The 21,233-nt window shown below is 39.6% G+C and overlaps 3 protein-coding genes across 3 annotated transcripts; all 3 read right to left on the reverse strand.

The window, feature by feature from the left end:
* Positions 1 to 528: 528 nt before the first annotated feature.
* LOC150084578 (terminal uridylyltransferase 7-like) lies at positions 529 to 2,804 on the reverse strand. The gene is made up of 2 exons (XM_090376292.1): positions 1,634 to 2,804; positions 529 to 632 (listed from the first exon to the last, which is right to left on the reverse strand). Exons 1-2 carry the CDS (start codon positions 2,802 to 2,804, stop codon positions 529 to 531), a joined length of 1,275 nt encoding a protein of 424 aa, XP_090232418.1.
* Positions 2,805 to 4,168: 1,364 nt separating this feature from the next.
* On the reverse strand, positions 4,169 to 5,770 carry LOC150084579 (irregular chiasm C-roughest protein-like). Its single transcript, XM_090376293.1, has one exon. It carries the CDS (start codon positions 5,768 to 5,770, stop codon positions 4,169 to 4,171), a length of 1,602 nt encoding a protein of 533 aa, XP_090232419.1.
* A 239-nt stretch (positions 5,771 to 6,009) lies between these two features.
* On the reverse strand, positions 6,010 to 7,209 carry LOC150084580 (terminal uridylyltransferase 7-like). The gene has a single exon (XM_090376294.1). It carries the CDS (start codon positions 7,207 to 7,209, stop codon positions 6,010 to 6,012), a length of 1,200 nt encoding a protein of 399 aa, XP_090232420.1.
* Between the last annotated feature and the right edge of the window lie 14,024 nt (positions 7,210 to 21,233).

The following is a 21,233-nucleotide window of genomic DNA, read 5'->3' on the forward strand; positions in this document are numbered from 1 at the left end:
TCGGTAAAAGTTCAGTGCGACTGACTGAAGAAGTTTCAGGGTGCCGTTAGGAGCCGCAGGCCCTTTCCACCCTTTCTAATTTACGGTATGCTATCAGGAAAGAGTAATAACTGAGCTTAAAATTGTGAAACGCGAATCTTCTAAGTATGTGTCTCGTTTGCGCTTAAAGTTTGCTAAGTTATCACCGAATCTCGAATACAAGAAGAGAGTATAACGACTCCAGATCGACACTTCCTTTTTTTTTTTTTTAAATTAATTTCCGCAGTTATACCTGTAACTTGTGAGAAATTTACATTGATCATTGATCCAATTTCTTTACCAAACTTCATATTAATTTATCAAAACAAAATTTAACAACAATAGATCACCAGAGTTGGTGAACAAATCTTCATTGTTGTATCACACACACTTCTGGAACAGTTCGTTGGCACTTTAGGAAGGTGGAACTAAAAGTCTAATTTGGAAAGTTCGACAACAGCTTTCTGCGAAAATCTTGTAGGAAAACACAAATAGCCTTACTTAACGGATTCACTTCTGGAACGACAGCGTCGCTGTGGAGAGCAAGTCCTTATTTGAACAAAGTTCTAGTCTGTCTGAAGAAGAACGGAATAGGATGTTGGTGTGTTTGAGTCCTAGGGAGTTACATAGTTACATAGATCTATATTTCTCTTCTTTAAATGGCACTTACATTAAGACAAGTCCTAATACATTGAGAAACACTAAGAAAACATCGGCCCAACCTTGATGATGGCACATCTCTCTTGTCAGCACTCATTGCCCATTTACATGAAAGAAAAAGAACAAAACGTAATATCAGTATTACAAATCAGCTCATAGTATGATATATTAGGTCATTTTACAATTGACTATTAGTATCCATTTCAATCAATGTTATATTTCTTGATTTAACACTATATCTTAGTTATACATATCACTATAATAAATAGATAAATACAGTACCTTAAACATCAAATGATAAAGTTAAATGTTACATGGTCAAATTAACTTCTTAAACTTCAAAAATACATTTCTGGGTGGCTTTTCGTTTGATATATCCGAAACCAACCCAGTTCAAATGGAACTACATAGTTAAATGTCCGTATGGGATATACTATAATACGATACAATACGTTAAGTTACCTAATATCTTGAGATAACATACTCATAGTGAGATATAATAATATCATATGATATAAGAATATGAATATAGTAATATGACATGACCATAAACTAACCATTTCAATTAAAGTTACATCGAATTAACAATATTCATTAAAAAGGTTATTACAATATATATATTTTGTTAACATCCTTCCTCTCAATTTCAGAAATTAAACCAAAGAAGTTTAAATCATTACATATAAGTATGCATTGAGAATATTACTTATCATCTGTCAGCAACCTTTTCATCTAAGTAACATTTAATCTCGGACTTCTTTACAATGTGAATATTTTACGAAGGAATAGAGTGCATACTTAATACACCAATTAAATTAACATTGCGTCTTAACATAGTTTACCTACCAATGGATTACCCAAAATAATATTTGGAAGGCAAGGTTGTATACAACCTTTTTTTTTTTTTTTTTTTTTTTAGCAATTTCTTCCTCGAGGTTATCAAAGGAAGGGTTACTCTCAATCAGTTTGGTCGCTTTTCGTTCTAACTCTGTTTCCGTAGTGGCAGCCTTTATGAGTATTGACCGGAGAGTTTGTCTAAATTGAAGAAAATTCCATCGGCTAACTTGCCTTGCTAGATTTCGTTCTATTTCAAGTGGGTCTTCAATGGCTAGTGGGGAATTCCATTCCCACTCAGCCCTTCTGGAGCACATTCTTCCACGTGTGATCGACATGATTGTGTTCTGGTAATCAAATTCGTCGCTGTAAAAGAGTAACATACGTAACCAAAGTTCTCCAACTTGATCTTGATTCCTTTTCCATATGGGCCAAGTGTTGATTATTTCTCCTATGGTATTCTGAAAAGATATAGGCCGTCGCTCTATCCACCAGTCTTTTGTCATTCCGGGTATATCCTGCAACACCGGGAGAACGGGTGGACGAACCTGTTGTAGGTAATAAATGACCATCAAAGATAGTCCGTAGGAGGGTAGGCCACTTTTTCCAACCTTTTCCTTGTGAAGTTTCTTGGTGATCTTTTTTAGGCTTCCTACGAGGATCTTCACCCTTACATCTAGTCTTGCGTAAGTTTGGAGAAGGTAGCTGCTAGCTTCAGCAAGTGAATTATTCAGACAAATTGTAACTCTTAGTTTTTCTCGTCGAGGCCCACGACTCTTAAAATCTAATCTCGCCACTGGTGTTCGTGCATGAACAATCGCGTCTGCTTGTATGCACAATGTGTGGATTTTCAAACCTGTACATATTTCCTCGATGGTTCTCTCCACTAAAATTCTTTTCTCTTCGGATTCGAGGACTGGAATATTGGCATTAATATCTAACGCTGAGTACCAGGCATCAAGTCGGGTAATTGAGGAACCAATAACTGATAGACTGGAGCCAGGATATGTCTTAGAGATGTATCCTCGAACGTACGCAAATAATGTTTCCTTCTCCTTCCATTCGCTTCTGGTGGGGTTCTTTTTGAAGGTATGGCGATTACAAGATGTAGTCAAAGCCCGTAATCGTAGTGGATTAGCCAGTGCTTGTATCACCCTATTTTGACTGTCATATGGCATGTCGGCAGAAAGTTGTGAGCGTGGGCAGCATTCCTCAGTGTGCGGATCTTCTATCTTCCAAATGGTCAACTCTCGTTCGAGGGCTTCTACCGATTCATCTCCTCCACTTGCCATAATTGATCTCTTTTTGTCCACTTGATGAATTTATTCGCCTGTAAAATGATGAATTTTCTTGTAAGCGTTGGGTGTTCGTGTGGTTATAAATAATGGTTTATAAGAACAACTTTCTTGTCTTTACTAAATTTCTTAACTACTTCCTTCTTTTATCTATGCATGTATATATTAGAGGTAGGCATATTTAGTGCATAGGTTATATGCTGTTCATGATACACATACTATATGTGGTGATTACTTAACACATAGCAATATTAGTTGATGTCGGAATCGACTCTGATGATCATGATGTAGCGATAGTAACTCTCAAAAAGTTGACGACTCTCAAGCTACTTAAATGTTTTTTTTTTTTTTTTTTTAATTTCTGAGAAGACATAAAAGTGGTAAAGGAGGAAGGGCCTCTTCATCATAGATCCAATCTGCACTATCCGGTTGTTTCGAGTTCTCGGTGGTACTTAAATTGTTGGCTACATGTCCCGACTTCATAACGTTACTCTCTACGATGCTGATGACTGTTTGTGTTGATACACTTCTTGTCAGAGGATAAGTGTTATAGATTCATAAATTCAAGTTACGCGGGGAAATGTTTAGATTGGACTGCAGGAAGTTTTATTTTAGCCAGCGAGTTATAAATTACTGGAATAAGTTGCCTTCATGGGTGGTAGAGGCCGACAGTTTGGGGAAATTCAAAGGTCATCTGGATAGTACTTTCGGGTAAGGGAAACGCATAGGATGATAGGATTAATTTCCTTTTTATTTAATTTTTAATTTCATTTTATTATTTTTATTTATTTATTAATTATTATTATTTATTTATTTATTTAATTTTTGTTTTTATCATTGTTTTGTTCGGATTTTTTTTTTTTTTGGCTGGTGCAGCATAAGCCATAGGCTTTCTTGCACCATATGGCCGTTACTAATACTAAGTGTCTATTCTTTGTTGACAATATTTCTTCCAGACATGTAAGAATGGACTGCGAATCTGGTCAATTTGGCTAACAAACTCCATGGCACCTCGCTTTACGTCTCGATTACGCTTACGGACTCTTCTACACATCTCACAGTGGGTTTCTTCTGTTGAGTCCATCGCATAGCGAGTGAGAGATTGGCCTTTTAAATCTGAAACTGTAGAACACCCTGTGTGTGGTTCGCCCGCTGTGGGGGAAGTGTACTTACACACGACACGACCTTTACTACTCTGAAAACTTCTCCACCGACTCATTCTGAATTTGTAGTTGTGAATATTGTTTTTTTTTTTTGATTGTAGAGTTATGAGGTAGATGAGGTTGAAAAGAACATCTCTCCCTTTTTTTTTTTTTTTTTTTATTATTGTTATTTTTTTTTTTTGTTTTAGACTAATCCTTTTAAAGAATTACCTCGTATTCAACAATTCCAGCTATTGGCGCTAAGTAGGTAGCTGCTGGTGTCCCTAGGCTGCTGGCCACTGCTAACACTAAAGTTATAAATTCAAAATTCGTTTTCTGTGGACTTACCATCACTTTTATTTCTGTTGTTCCCCACTCGTTGATCGCGTGAAAGATGTACTGACCATAGGTGTCAGAGGTGACTCTTATAAGGATCAATGTAACACGAGTGTAACTGGTATAGTTGTGAACCTTAAGATCCCATCGAAATTGGTCTGGAAGCGCCCGTCCTTCGAACGACCAATACCAGTTTCTGACTGGTGGCACATTCTTAATCATACATGGGAGGTGTAGAATTTCTTCCAATTCTGCTTCGTGGTTTAACCTACAGTGCACCAGAGGCGGACCTGAAATAAATACAAGACAATCATCCTGAATCGTGGGAAATGGGGAACAAGAAACGTAGCATTCATATCTTCCAGTTTTTCGTTCTTGCAAGTTGTCAATGATTAACTCCTGTGAGTGGGCATTGTGGAGAATTACTCCATCCTTCTTCCATTTAATTTGTGTTTGGGGTTTTGCACGCACGGTACAATTCAGAATGACTGTTTCGCCGACCTGGGCGGCAGTGTCATTTAATTTGGACAATAATACAGGTTTATACATAATGTCAATACGATAGGATTTGACTGAGAACCCCAATTGATTTTCCGCTAAACAGGAAATTAAATCTCCATCATTCTCTTCCTGCAAGTCGCGTATTTCCAATAAGGGTCGACTGGTCTCATGAAGTGTTATATTATTCCGATACCAGAAATAATTCATTTTGCTGGGGTTCGCTCTGGCATGACAGAAAATTTGTAGGTCATCACCCACCATTTTTGGGCTCTTCATAAGTTGCATAGTTATTCTAGGCTTGAATTTCACATTAATGACAACCGAGGCATAACGAATTTCAGTCAGCGCCGGGTGCTCCGTGACGCAGGTAATGATTTTCTGGTCCCAAGAATCGTTGATCGATTTTAGGCTCCACGTTACATCTACAATTGTCGTCTTGTTCACAGAATCTACTCGCTCCTTTAACGTCACATCTGACGTCACTATTTGTTGACCCCAATCTCTCCAAAATACACTTGGGGATGGCTTACCTGAGATCACTCGACAGGTCAGTATTAATTCTTGTCCTTCTATTAGGTTAAACTGGGCACCTTCCACAATAAAGGGTGAATCTGGGGGAATCAATACTGTCAGAAAAGCTCTTGAGGAAACACTTACACTCCCATCAAGGAGGGTTAATTCACAGTGAAAACTCTCTTCGTCCTCCAATTCGACAGGCTTGATTTGCAGATTGTATGTATTCGCCACAGTGGAAACAATACCATATCTGGTCCAGATTCCAATATGATATTCATCTCCTAGGGATCTACCATCTCTAAACCACTCGCAGTTTTTCACCGGGGTTGTACTGCTACACGGCAAGATCACTGATTGCCCCAAAATAGCCGTCCGATTGATCGGCTGCATGAGAAAAACGTCTTCGGTGACTACAGCCTGGATATAGGTCAGGAAGACTCCAAGGATTATAATCATTACTCCACTCATCTCTGTCGTGTCCTCTTGAAAGCCTTAGGTCTATACCTAAATAATAGACATACCTTCCGTTCAGATTTTATTTTATCTATTCCTAACAGCAACAAAAATATCCAAATTTTTATTTCCAGGATGAAGAAAATTCAATATTTGCATTTTCGAATAGCGAATACAAGGATTTATTATTTATTTACATTTTTTTTTTTTTATTACGTCACTGGTTATTCACTTCGTTTGTCTTTTTGTACAGATTATTTCCCTGAGCTGGCGAAGGTACTTTTACTCCTTCTTAAGACTTCAGCAGTCTTTCTTTCCAAGATAGTTTCCGTGGTGGTAGCCACGAAGAGTGTAGATCTGAGAACCTGTCGAAACATCTTGAAATTCGGCCAACTGAGTGGTCTTCCAAGATTACGATCGTCCTCAAAGGGATCCTCGACTACGAGCGGTGAGCTCCACGCCGGTTTGGCACTTCTAAACAACATTTCATCTCTTTTTACCGAAATAATGACGTTTTGGTACTTAAATTCCTCGCTATAGTATAATAGCATTCGGAGCCATAGCTCCCCGACTCCATCGCGATTCTTTTCCCGTCCGGGCCAAGTTTTAGATGTCCATTCTACTTCATGCTGAATGTGGGCAGGAGACTTCCTTTTCCAGTAGTCCTCGGTAGTTCCAGGTAACTCCTGTAGGACTGGGAGAACTGGCGGATGAACCTTCTGCAGATAATAGATTACCATTAGTGAGATTGTGTATGACGATATCCCATTATGCCCTGCTCCTTCAATATGGAACTTCCTCGTTAGGTGTTTTAGATTTAGGATAAGAGTCTTTACCCTTATATCCATCTCCACATACAAACGAAGTAAAGCGCTGTTGGCTTCGGCGAATCGATTGTTTAGACATATATCGACCAACATAGTCTCTCGTCTTGGACCCTGGCTGTTATAGAGTACTTTAACTATGGGAACTTGGGCCTGAACAATGGCGTCTGCTCCCATACAATTCGTGCGCCTCCGAGGTCCAGAGCATATGGTTTCTAGTACTCTTGTTTCGGAGACCTTTCTCACCTTAGAGTGCACACCTGACAACTTCACATGGACATCTAAGTCCGAATTCCATGTATCAAGTCCAGTAGAGGTTGAACCAATTATCGATACTCTAGAATCGGGATACATACTCAGGATGTGTTTCTTAACAGATGCGAACAGAGCTTCTTTCTCGGTTCGTTCTTCGATCGTAGAGACTAAGGTTTCAGTCTGACGGAGGCACAGGACAGATAGTCCTTGTATACGTAGTGAATTCGTCAGAGCTTGCTGCAACCATTCCTGAGTAGTCAAGTTTGTGGACACCCGTGGGTGTAGATAGTATCTTTGGGCCTGATGCACTTCCATTCTCAAATTATTCAATACCTCCTCGATATCCTCTACGGGGTCAGCTCCTCTGGTAGCCATGCCCTGCTAAGATTTTCCTTGCTGTCTTGACTTGCCTGTAACATGATGAGTTTGCCTTAGGCAGAGTGGTTGAGAATGTTGGGTTTTTTTTTTTTTGATCAATAACATTTTTCCCAAAGATTATTCTTATTACTATTAGTGTGGTTATTCATTAGTATATATATCTATAGATATACAGTTTTTTTTTTTTTGTATAAAAATTACAAAACAAAGAGGTCTGTTTTGATCCTTTTTTTTTTTTCCCTTTTTTTTTTTGAAATAATGGTGGCCCCCTTTTTTTTTTTTTTTTTTTTTTTTTTTTTTGATCATTTATGAATGCTCATCTTCCCTAACCTATCAGTTCCACGCAATTTTCTTTGTCGCTGGGGCCGTCTGAATGGTCTGGGGTCTTTGGACCCTCCAGGGCGTCAAGTATGTCCCAGGGATCTTCGATAGCCAAGAGGCTGAGACTTGGAGCAAAATATATTGATTTAGTCAACCAAGACGCGATACATGGTACTCCCTCTATGGGTACTGGTTTTGGGTCTTGCATTGTTTCGAAAATCTGCACAAACTCCCTGTTCATGGTGGTGAGAACCCCTAATAAATTGATTGCTCCATTGGCTCCTTCTAACTTGTCACAAAGACGTTGAAGAAACCAACTACCACTTTTCTTCATTTGCCAGGATTGGCATCCCTGTACTGCTGAATGTACTAAAAGAAAATCTGCATGGGCAAAGGGTTGAATGGTTGATGGGTCAATTTTTATCTCTGCCGGCGGTACTTCAGAGCCGGTTAGCCCGACACCATGGCAGTTCTGGATGAAAAATATTTTAGGTTTACCTTTCAAAGTAGGTGCATTCACTTCCAGGAGGGGATAGGTGATGTGATCAAAAGTATACGAACCATCTCGTGCAAGCAGCTTATTATCTTCCCCATGGGTGATGATACAGCAGACAAAGCAGTCTACATGTGACTGGTCTTCAGCCGCAATGCCCTCTAAGATCGTACCAATTTCTACCACTGATGCATCATAATAAATCTGGGCTAGGAATCCCATGGATGCAAAACACCCACGCACACGCTCCGCATCCTGAGAAGCACTCATCTCATCACATCTTATCGGTGTTACTTCAAATATCCGGTTACACAAGATCACACAAACTCCTTTCGTACTGTGATTCATTCGATAAAATTCTTCTCCCAGGACCTGTTGAGGAATCGAAAAAGAGGGTTCAGTATTATGAGGAGTGACATTGCATCCTAATCGTCTCTCCATTAGATCTGGGAATTCGACACGCTCGCAGATTATCCAGGCCATTCTCACGCCTTGCCCAATCACAAGTCTCCTGGAACTGACATTAAAAAAAGTGATTTGTAGTGGCTCAGTGGTTATTGGAGTAATTATTTGAGCTTCCAATCTCAACCCTAATGGCAACACCGTGTGGCCTTCACGAGGGGCAACAAAACCTATGCAACCAGGTGGTATTAGGATCCTTAATCCAGTATTAATGGTTCGATGTGATCCAGACGGAATCACACATCCTCTTGGATTTAGAATTACATACCCCAGTGATGGAAACGTCTCTCGCATTGGTTCGTACGCATTACGCGTCAACCTGGTATAATAGATTGTGGGGACAGTGGATAGTTGTTGTGCAATAGCGGCTTCCAATGTTCCTGTGACTCGGTGATTCCATTCCATTGTTTTCAGTAGAAAGTTGTGGCGAGGGCTACTGCTAGTCAAATTTTCCGAACGTTACAATACGTCCTCCTCTTCTTTTCTCTTTTCTGTAAAGAAAGAGACAGAGATGACGACTAATTTACTATTCTAGCTCTTCTCTCATTCCATTTCTTCGTAAGTTATAAAGAAAGGATGAGACCGGCAAATTTTCACACCTTTCTTCTCCCTTGAACTTCAACCTAATTAACCTTCCTTACTACCTATCCAATTATTCTAGATTCCTAAAGTTCTTAATCAATACTGTTGGTTAAAATGAGATGCCAAAATCATGAGATATATCTGTATATGCATATTTTTTTTTTTTTTTTTTCTTGAGCATTCCTTGAACTTCCTGTGACTTACTTTTTTATACAGGCCAAACAAGCCCCAATCATAAATAAACTTCCTAAAACAATGGCAGCTAGGATCGCTGGATAGAGGAGCCAAGAAATCATACTGGTTCCTCGAATAAGCCTTACAAAGGCTTCCCATGGATTTTCTCCTGGCGTGAAACTTGGTTGGGTCTTTACCTGTGAATAGTTTAGATGCATTACTAGTATTGTAGGGTCGTCTAAACAAAATTTCAAATCGCGGCAATCCGAGATTGTGCGTCCAATGAGGCAAATCTTTTCCTCATGGCACTTCTGATCCGTTTTAAATTGTATTTCAAAATCTGTGGCTGTGGTAGTCAAATATAAAGATTTAGTAGCTACTTCAATATTCTTAAAAGTGACAACAACTCTTCCGGCTAAACAGGTTGATGATGCTGTCACCCGAGTTACTACCATTGTGTCACAAACATAGCATCCCACTGGAGTTGTTATTTCAGGTGATAGTTTTGGACATACAGTATGAGTTTCCATGAAGAATGTATATCCATTAAAGTTCAGATCTAGCACTAAAGGTGCAGATCGAAGCATTTTTGATAATAATTGTCCCGACTGCTCTGTGTAGAACTGATGATATGTTCGTGTTTTCGGCAATTTGTTAATTTTTCCTTTCACCATCCTCAGCAAATATGACTCTTTCCTACCGCAAGTAACTCTTGCTTCGTACAAATGACATGTGATCATATTTTCATCAAAAATGAAATCCTTCGAAACACCATAGTTAGACTGGACGTCTCCTATCTCACCATACTTCGGCCTTGATATAGGAGCAGCCTTATCCAAGTATGCCTCCTGGGGCTGTCCCACTCGCAAAATTAACTGGGAATCCGTGATTCCTGTTGGCTGGTCATATGCACCAACCACTTGCATTTCTATTCCCTTCTGTGTTCGAGCATACTCCTCGAAGATTATTTCTTCATCGCGTCCGTCCTCTTCTGTGTGAGCAATGACTACATAGGAACAAGACATACCATTGATTTTTCTTACTTCGTATGATTTCGTAAAGTCAGGGACAAGCCATACTCGGTAATGGATACATGATTGACTATCGATTATCAAACATATCGAACCGCTATCTCCAGCTAGACAGTTCGTAATCCCAGGCCAACTTAAAGATTCCTTTGTCAAAGCGGGGAAGTTGAAGTCTCTGTGGCATACATCTCCCCAACGACAGAACTGATTTTGTGGGCAGCTAGTTTGGCTGACTAGATGCTCATCCACAGGAAACGTATAATAAAGTCGCGTTGTTGACCATCGGCATTTTACTTCTTTAAATGTAATTTTTAGCTGAAACACTGTTTGATCAGTAGTTGAGGTGAACCATAGACACTGCGTAAATTCAAGATTCCTCAGTGTAACTCGAGCATGGGTAAACAGTTCACAAGGATTTGTGCCTTCGTTTCCATCACACTCACGTACTTCGGATGGTATAACTTGATGATTACTACATTCGTCTACAGCTAGCGTGGTTATTATTAACCCTAGCAACATAATAACAGTTGCAATCAATGGCCCTTGATCATTTACTCTACCCATTCCTCTCGCATGATTCTCAAAATGTTGACTGACTCGCTCAGTCGTTTGGGCTATTCTTTCACCAGTATTAATTCCTGCGATGGCTGAAATGTGACCTGCTAATTTCGCTAACCGCCATCCGGCCCTTAATAGCAATGTTAAGGCTCTGATAACTTGCCACAATAATTGTATCAGTACTTTACTGTAGTAGACAGCCATTAATGTCGTAATGCCTACAGTTACATAAGTACAATACACTAAAGTTTCTGGTAGACAATGCCTATTTTTAATCAGCTCCCAACAAAAAACACAATTCAACTGATAACATTCATTTCTTCCAGAAACATGTACTACACCCTGCAGTACATTGCCCTTTTCAGTAATGAAGGAAAATTTTAATGCTCCTGGGATTCTTAACATTTCTAAAGGTACTTGGGCTTGTAAAGGTTCAGTGACACGCATTATCTTTTCGATACCTTGTTTTCGAATAATTAAAGTTCCTTTCCTATCTAATGTAAATACTGAATCCGTAAACAGCACTTTAATTCCCTGCTCCTCAAACTTAGCCATCTCCTCAGCTAATAACTGTCGATGTGACCTCGAAGACGGTCGCAGCACAGTGCAGCGTTTAAAAGAGATAAGCGTTGGATTTACTGAAATTCCTCCATCCGTTAATGCTAACCATCTTGTTTCGGCTGATTCGATATCACAAATGCAATCCGACTGTTGGTTGCATTCCATCTGAAAACAGAATTCCATCGACCCATTACACTTCTGACGTGAACAGTGACAAGGTCTTCCTTCCTTTTGGCATCGATAAACCTGAGAAGTACCGTTTCTACGCATCACTTGATTAATAATAAAGTGTTGAGGAATACCCAATGATCCATTGGAATACAGTATTCTTGTTACCCACTGTTTTAAACAATTTCTGCATTTATTTTTAACACATCCGCCTTCTACCATTAAATCGAGCTTCACTTCACTTGGTTTTACAAATGTGCAGCGATAACTGCCGTTTACTATGGTACATTTTTCTATCTCATAAGCCTCAGCTTCCTTTACTATTATAATTAATAAACATCCTATCATCCATACATTCCGTGATATTAAAGATTCAAACCATGGACTCATGATATTTATGATTCTATTAGTCTTGCCTTTTCAGTATAGCCTTATTTCACAGGAGGAAACCTACAAGGTAAAACCAACTGGTACAAAGTTGAATGAGATGAATGAATACGAAGTAATCATATGCACACAAACTATGAGTATATATGTATTCTGTTTATTTACCTTATCAAAGCCACTTATCAAAGCCTTTAGAAAACATGCAAGTTGGAGGATGTAGATGCTCCTCACCTGTTCCATCAATATCTTCCTCAGGAGATGATGTACTTTTTCATTTTGTTATATATATATATATATATAAATATATTTTTATTTCATTATTTTTATTTTATTATTATTTTTTTTTTTATTTAAATTTTCCATCTACCAACCGTTTCTTTAAACCATTCTAGAGCATCTTGCGATGACCGTTCTTCCGTACCCTCAACATCTGAAACTCCTTCCGTTGTGGATAGTCTTCTTCCTTCAACATCATTATCTGTCTCAACGTCATCTGTTACATCATCTTCCTCCGTTGGAGATACCTCGAACTCATGAGTTGTTTCACCTGTGGATAGTGATGCCTCGCCATCTGTTGGAATTTCCTTTTCTTGGCTTAAAAAAATAACAGTTGGCTTACGCCTTTCATCAGCACTCTTGACATCTGCTTCTTCTGAGGTTCGTTCTAATTGGCGATCTCTACTTCTTAAGTGATAGTGATGTGTTGGTCGACTTAACCATGTTCTAGAGTCAGGATACTCTTGTGGGTCACTTCGTGGTGCTTGTTGAACTTGCTCCGATGATACTGATCGCTTAATTGTCCTGTTTGACTCATCTGTTGGTCTGGATACCGATCTTATTTGCCGATATGTCCTACCCAGCTGACCAGGGAGAGCATCCCACCAAATTTCTTGGTCGCTCTCCTCTCCTTCCTCTATTTCAACTGAGGTCGCCTTAGGGTGTACCTCCATATGCTTTGGAGCGGTTTGCTCCTCTATTCTAGTTTTCACTTCCAAAAAGGGTTTCCTTTCAGTAATCTTTGTAAGTCTATCCACATGTACGAGTTGTCTGTCTTTTGGTTTTGTTAAATTCTGAATTTCATAATTTACAGGAGATGTCTGACTAATAACTCGATACGGTCCCACATTTTGTCGAGCCAGCTTACGTGTAAAACCTCTTTTCACTCTAGGCACATACAAATAAACTACGCTGCCAACTCGTATTTTCTTGTCAATTGCTTTCCGCCATCTATAGGCTTCTTGTTCTTCATCAGCCTCCTCTAGGTTTTCTTTGACAATCTCATAAGTTCTCTTCAGTCGTGCACACAATGCTTCACTATAATTCTCTAATGACGAATATGTTGGCTGAACATCAGATTTCCAGATGTGCTGTGGCAATACAATATCACGTCCGTACAGTAGAAAACTAGGAGTTTCTCCTGTAGCACTGTGAAATGCAGAGCGATAGGCTAACAAAGCAATCTGCAAAAATTTAGGCCATTCATGTTGAGCAGAGGCCACCATGTGTGACAAGATATTCTCTAATGTCTGATTTATTCTTTCACATCTTCCATTACTTGAGGGATGATATCCACTCGTTCGTACTGCTCTAACTCCAAGTTTTGCATACACTTCTTGCATTAACTGTGATACAAAATTACTGCCACGATCTGAGAGTACTATGGATGGTATCCCATGACGACTTAATACTCCATCGATGAGGGTTTCCGCGACCTGCTGAGCTGTTTGAGTACGCATAGGAAATGCCTCCACATACCGTGTAAAGTGATCCACTACCATTAAGATATACTTGTAACCCTCTTCTGAAGTTGGTAACGGTCCTAACACATCGACTGCAATTTTATAAAAAGGTTTTGCTTCCGCTTCAGCTCTAACCAAATTCGCTTTGGCTTTAGGTTTAAAACCTCGTTTTTCCATACAACTTGGACAAGAACTAACATAATTCTTTGTGTCGGAGTACATGTTGTCCCATATATAGTCCTGCCTGATTCTCTGAAGAGTCTTGGTGAGAGCCATATGTCCTGAACAGTGTGCATCATGGCATGCTTTTAATATCTCACCTCTTAATTTGCTTGGTACTACTAGTTGTTCCAAAGGTTCACCCCTAGTTGACTTATCTGATGGTAGGGAATAGTGATACAACAGTCCGTCTCTTACAAAGTATTGGTTTGCTAATTTGGGGGAAAGAGACTCTGTCTTCCCTTCTAATTGTTCCAAAATTGGTTTTAGTTTTGGATCTTCTTGTTGCAATTTACGAGTGAACTCTTGTGGATCGCCACTGTTGCTATTGCTCCCATCTTGACTGACCTGGTTCAAGTCAATTGGCATCTGTGTGTCTAGTGCACTAACTGGTCTAGACAGATAGTCTGCGTTCTGATTTTTCTTTCCCGGGCGATACTGAAATGTAAAATCGTACCCCATCAACATAAGATTCCAACGTGTAAGACGTGCATTTGGATTCTTCAGATGAAGTAAGTATTGCAGGGGTCTCTGGTCTGTTACTATAACCATTTGTCGTCCATATATGAAAGGATGGAACTGTTTAATGGAGAAGACAATTACTAATGCTTCTTTTTCTGTAACGCTGTAATTTAACTCGGCCGCCCTTAGTTGCCTACTCACATACGCTATTGGTTGGCGAACACCAGTTTGTCCACATTGTTCCAAAATTCCAGAGATCGCTTTTTCACTGGCATCTGTAGTTAAATAAAATTCCTTCTTAAAATTAGGATATATAAGAACTGGTTCAGAAGTCAACAGTTCTTTTAACTTCTCAAAAGCTTTATTTGCAGCTTCGTCCCATACAAACTGCACTGATTTTTTTGTTAGTTTTGTCAAAGGAAGACAAATACTAGCAAAGTCTGGGATGAATTTGCGATAGAAGTTACACATTCCTAAAAATCCACGAACTTGTTTCACGTTTTTTGGGGGTTTACACTCCCTTACAGCTTTCACATTTCTGGGGTCGGGTTTCACTCCTTCGGCACTAACGACATGTCCCAAGAAATCAATCTCAGTTCTCAGAAACTCACATTTACTAGGCTTTAATTTCAGATTATATTGTCTCAATCTTGCAAACACTAATTCAAGTTTGCGGAGGTGGTCAGAGAACGTTTCTGAACACAAAATGATATCGTCCAGATAGATGAAGATGGCTTCGGATTGGAGACCTCTTAAAGCAAATTGAAGGCCACGGTTAAACGTTGCAGGCGCATTTCGAAGCCCAAAAGGCAAGCGTCGGTAATTAAATAACCCGGCATGACAGATGAAGCCTGTCTTGAAACGATCAGCTTCATGTACAAATAGCTGATGGTAACCATATGCAAGATCCATTTTCGAAAATAGTTTAGCCTTCCCGATCATACTAAGAGTATCTTCCATGTTTGGCACTGGATAAGCATCTGGTACAGTAATACTATTTAATTTCCTAAACTCAATGCAGATGCGTAAACTGCCATCTTTCTTCCGAACTGGCACTAATGGTGCCGCGAATGGTGACTTGCTATATTCAATAATTCCGGCATCTAACAATTCTTGTATTTGGCGGTCGATTTCAGGTCTGAAAACATGTGGAACACGATATTGTTTCAGTTTGATAGGTCTATCATCTGTGAGTTTAATTCTGTGTTTGAGAACATCTGAACCACTCAACTGATGCGGTGCTTTTGCAAAGACATCCAAATATCTCGATAACAACTCTTGCAGTTGTTCTTTCTCGTGCATCTTCAAATGATCTAATTCAAAATCGTCCATAGTAATAATGTCTTCATCCATTCCTCCTGAAGATTCAGAAGCTAACTTAAACTGCTGGTCACTTATGGTGTGAACCTGAACTACTTTAGAGTTCTTTTGCAGGCGTACTGGTTCTGTAGATAAATTAGCTATGACAGCACGGGCCTGTCTTTTGTCATTGAGACATGAAAGAACACATTTAATTGCCAAAGAGTCATTCTTAAATTTAGGGTTAGGTTCTATAACCACTTCACACTCGTCCTTTAACTGATCGTTGCACTGTAGCATTAGAACACGTTCCGTGAGAGGTGGAATTATTTCCTGTGTAACAGTTCTACCTGGGGTATGTTCATATGACTTCATTATTCTGTCCCTAACACCTTCTTCACGCATACAGACATGCCTTGGCACTGACTTAATCATACCTGTCCCCATGTGTATTACGAAGTCGTGCTTCCGCAGCAAATCAGCCCCCAAAACCATCTGATATTTATCACTCAGTTTACTTTCTGAGACAAGAATATCTTCAATGAATTCCACACCATCTAAGGAAATGCGTAAAGTCACTTTATTCTGCACTGGAAGTTCATGACCCGTAACAGAATAAACCGTCCCCCAAAATATTTGATTATTTGGCAATTGGTCATTATGAGGTATTTTAGAAAATATCTCAGGGGAGAGCAATGAGACCGATGCACCTGAATCTACCAGAAACAAGGTTGGAATACCCTGGACTAGGCCTTTAACAATAGGCAAAATATTATCATCTAATTTCGATACGCTCCCGCACTCAAATTTAACCCTTTTTGACCTCGCGCCTAACCTACCTCTCTTAGTTAGTCAAGAATCGTTTTGCTCAGAACACTCACAATCATTCGAAAATCCCCCTGTTTCGTTTACATTTACGTTATTGACCGTTTGAGGCCTCCTACCCTTATATTCACAATTTGTGTCGGAAGGATAGACTCGATTTGCTACTTTCCGGTTAGCGCTTGGATTATTATAGCTAACAGGCGTATTAGACTGTGAAACATTCTGTACCGGAGTAAGTTGTCTAGGGGGCCATCTCTCTTTAGGGTAGGTAGCATACCTTCCTTCTCGTGTTTGTCGGTTTGACTGAAAAGTTGCTCGAGTATTACCCACACCAGACCATCTCTGAGTAGGTTGCACAGCCGCATTCCTGGGCATTCGTTGATAGAAGCCCACCTGTGAACGATAGGTTCGATTTGGAGGAAAATACTGTTCCCTTTGTGGGCGTGGTGCCATATCAAAATGCACCCTCCTTCCTCTTGGAGAAAACCGTGGTCGAAAACCTTGTGCATCCGAACTACAATAAGATAATGGACTCTGATTGCCATACCTGTAGCGAGGGATGTTAGACGACAGCCCTTGTGGAGTGTACTGGTTATCAACAGGTACATAATTCACATACCGCCCTCCTGATCTTTCTGGCTGCAGAGTTAGAGTGTCCTCATTAGGCAAGAGAATTAAAGGTTCCCTTGTCAGAGGTTGATTCACAGCCGAGGGAGAAACAACTGGTTGTGAATGCTCCACTCTATGTCGCCAATCTACCATTTGATTCTCTACTGCAGTGCTCAACGCTGCTATTTGTTTTTCTAACTTCCCTATCCCTAGGTCTGATTGAGCCTCTTTCTTGCCCGGCTCCTCCAAACTTCTAGGACTCTTATTCGGCTCCTTACCACTCTTAGATTTTCTTTCCATCACTTCTAAAACACCAACATGAGACTGTTTCTTCATTAAACTTTCATTCTCCTCCTCCAACTTGGCGCAAGCAAAAGCTGTTTCAAAATCGGGAGGATTCTGGGATAACACTAATCTCTTAATTTTACTTTGCAGCCCAGCTAAGAATTGAGACAATAAAGTTTGATCCCTTAATTCTCTTGCTGCTTCGTTATCTCCTCTAGTCTTAAATGCATGACGGCACAGGTTTTTCAGCCTGGTAGCAAACTGAACCACACTCTCTCCATTCTCCTGTTTGGCAGAATTAAACTTCTGCAACTGCACTATCAACGATTCAGTTTTCTCAAATCGAGTTATGAAAGCTTGTTTAAATTGCTCAAAGTCTACTTCTCTTTTCAGATCCGTTGATTCACATAGGAAATCAAATGCTGGTCCCTTCAGGCGACGTTTTGCCACTATAATTTTAACTAAGTCGTTCCACCCAGCTAGACCACCTATTTCCTCTAAACTATCAAAAAAATGGCTAGGGGAAATTGAATCTTCTGGCGAGCCTGATAACACAGGTACTAGGTTAGAAAATCCAGCAATTGTGGGTTGTAATAGGGGTGCGGCAGCTCTGAGTTGATCCTGCCCATTCTGTTCCATGTTATTCTCCATAATACGTTAAGGAATGTACGCTACCTTCCCACACAAACACACTTGACATTCAAGTCAACTAAAATTAGAAATAATTGCTACCAAAACACAAATTTTTTTTTCTATCTTACCTTTCTGTTGTCGAAGAGCTCCTCATTCTGAAACTATAACATTTTATTAAACATATTATCACTCCCATAATTTCATACCAAACAAGTTCTCAACACTTACACTTATGCAAGATATATATATATATATATACATATATATACGTGTATCCTTTTTTTTTGTTGTTTACTATAATAGACGGCAATTGACAATAATAATAAGTTAGGGGAGACTAGAATGTTACAGTCGAACTGTCCTATTTGTTATAGTTAAGATAATCCTGGACATGGAAACCAATATTGTTCTATTTGTTATAATTAAGATAATCCTGGTTACGGCACCAATATTGTTGTGAGGTATAATCCCCTGGCCTTATAATAACATCATTAAATGGAATCGTTAGCTAATGCTCAGTTGGCGATTAAACCTCCAACTGGGGACTAGTGGTTTTCAACTCAAAGAAGAGTCTAGGACGAATCCGCCCCCCATCGTGAAAAGGGTTTATTTTCACTTGCAGGGTCAGACCTTTAGAGTGCGTTGTGTAATACCTAGGTTTTCCAGGTTGGGTCTTCCTTTTCAACCTAGAGCCGCAATAACCCGTATTAAAATGATATTACTTAGCTGATTTATTCCCACCTTTATGCTTGTTGTCGGTTTTGTTTTATCTAGAGACTTCTTGCTCTAACTAGATTCTCTCTATATATATATCTGTTCACTTATCTATTTATATATGACTCTTAGTTCAGTTTATGCCCCCAAGTAAATAAAAGGATCATGGACACATTAATGGATTAATAGATAAACATTTTAATAAAACACAGGATTATTAACAATACAACTATTCCACATATGGTGGTTATGGGCAAGAGTCAAGACAACAGAGTTATTGGCCATACACCTTACAATTACCTCTCTAGAGTGGGCCCTTAGACAACTGAGTAGTGGTACATTACCTTATTCGTTTATACTAAGTTGATTCAATGATCAATATCACGCCATTAAATGATTCACGACATTACATAATTCTTTAACCCTAGCATTGTTGGAATTCGGTTCGGGAGCTGTCTACCTAAGAGGGATGTACTGATCTGTGTGGAGTGGGTATGTGTGTGTGTGGGGCGGTGTCACGAGTCCGGGGTGCCTAAATAAGCAAACGCTTGGAAGAAGGAGCACTTACCGATCAACTTCACGGACTTTTGTGTACTTCAACGTCAGTAGTTTCTAAGGAGAACTGGGAAGAATGCTGATGCAGGCGAATTTTTGAGGACTCGTGTCCACCGTGGACGTGGCGACCGCACTACGGGTAGGGGGGGTAAGACGTTCACTCCTGGTCTACGTTAACGACCTGGCTTCTTCCTCTTTTCAGCTCCGCGCCTTCCCTTTTTACATAACCTCACAAACATAAAGGAGTTTCGGATTGGACACTAAATTCCTGGGGCGACCCTTGCCGTCCAATGAGGATTATGACCTAGAGACAATGTCAACAGCCCTCTAGTGGGACCTTTCCAGGTCTTGGTGCACGCACCTACGCACATGCTGGCTGGGCATCTGCTTCCATCCTGTTGACTTGCAGGCCCACTATCTCTGCATCCTTGTGTACAAGGCTGTGCCCATTAACTCGATTTCCTTTCTCGCTTACCACTGCAGCATTCACCATCTGGTACTGTTGATAACATTATCTGTGACAGGAATCAGGATGTGGGCGAGACTGGTGACTTAACTTTCTTTTCGTATTCTTTTTTTTTCATATTCAATGAATGTATTTAACTAATATAGACTTGCCTTTACTTTTATAGCAGAGCTTTTTCTGTCTAATTAGATTCATAAACAAAACAGTTAACTCTCTTGTAATTTAAATCCCCAACTAATAAAATAGCAATTCGCTCCCTTTTGAGAGTTCTATCCATATACGTTCCCCTTCTTTGTCAAAACCGATCACCATTCTTAATGTGATTCCCTGATGTATAAACGATATTCAGTTATGCATTCAGTTATGTTTCAGACTTGGTAATGACCAGGAATTACTGGGTGTCTCCTTGACTCTAGCACTAAGGAAAGTATAGACTTGTGGCGGATTTAATGTCTCTGAAAAAGATTAACTTCCGTAGCAGGAAACACAAAACTTTCACTTGGAAAATGTTGATTCACACAGAATCTGTTTTGTCTTGAACAGATTCGGAATATGTTTATGATTTGAATAATGTCAATTATTAATAGACAGCTGCTGTAGTAACTACATATTAGAATAAAAGGGGGGTGACTGGTTGCCTTGGCAACGCAACTTACCCTTAATACCATTCTGCTCCAATTTGTACAATAGTCTTCCATGTGCAACAATGTCAAAAGCTTTCCTGAAATTCAATTTTATGATATCAAAATTATTTTTTTGCATCCAGTTCCTTTGTAACCACATCATAATATCCTATCAAATTTATCAGACAAGACACTCCCTTAACAAACCCATGCTGTGTCTGAATTATTGCTGCAGTCCTGTCTAGATGATCCTGCAATGCATCTTTAACCAGCGACTCCATTATTTTACCCGGAACAGAAGTTAAACTAACTGGTCTGTAATTACTCGTGTCACCCTTCGATCCCCCGTTGTGAATTGGGGATACATTTGCACATCTCCGGTCCGTGGGAACCTCCCCTGAGTCCAAGGATGCTCATAATTATGGCTAAGGGTTTGCTTAGTTGCTTTGCCGCCTCCTTTAATATAACTGGATAGATCCCATCCACCCCAGGTGCTTTTCTTACGTTTAACTTCAACAATTTCTCTTCCACTTTCTCTCAGTTATTACAAAATCATTAAGTATTCTGCTACAATTTGATAATCTTCTGCCATTTTCAAACCTTAATAATTCCTCGCGTGTGAATGTAGATGCAAAATACTCATTCAGTTTGTTTGCTATCTGAGCAGGATCATCAACAGTTGAACCATCGATGTCAAGTGGACCAATCAGATTCATCCCCTTCCTTTTAGAGTGTATATAAGTAAAGAAATCCTTGCTGTTTTTCTTGGCATCTTTTGCCCAAGGATTTCTAGTAATTTGCCTTCGCCTGCCGGACCTCCTTTGTGACCTGATTACAGATTAACTTATAACTGCCATA

The sequence above is a fragment of the Mastigoproctus giganteus genome, chromosome 6, assembly GCF_048544385.1.
Source record: "Mastigoproctus giganteus isolate SK-2022 chromosome 6, ASM4854438v1, whole genome shotgun sequence".
NCBI lineage: Eukaryota > Metazoa > Arthropoda > Arachnida > Uropygi > Thelyphonidae > Mastigoproctus > Mastigoproctus giganteus.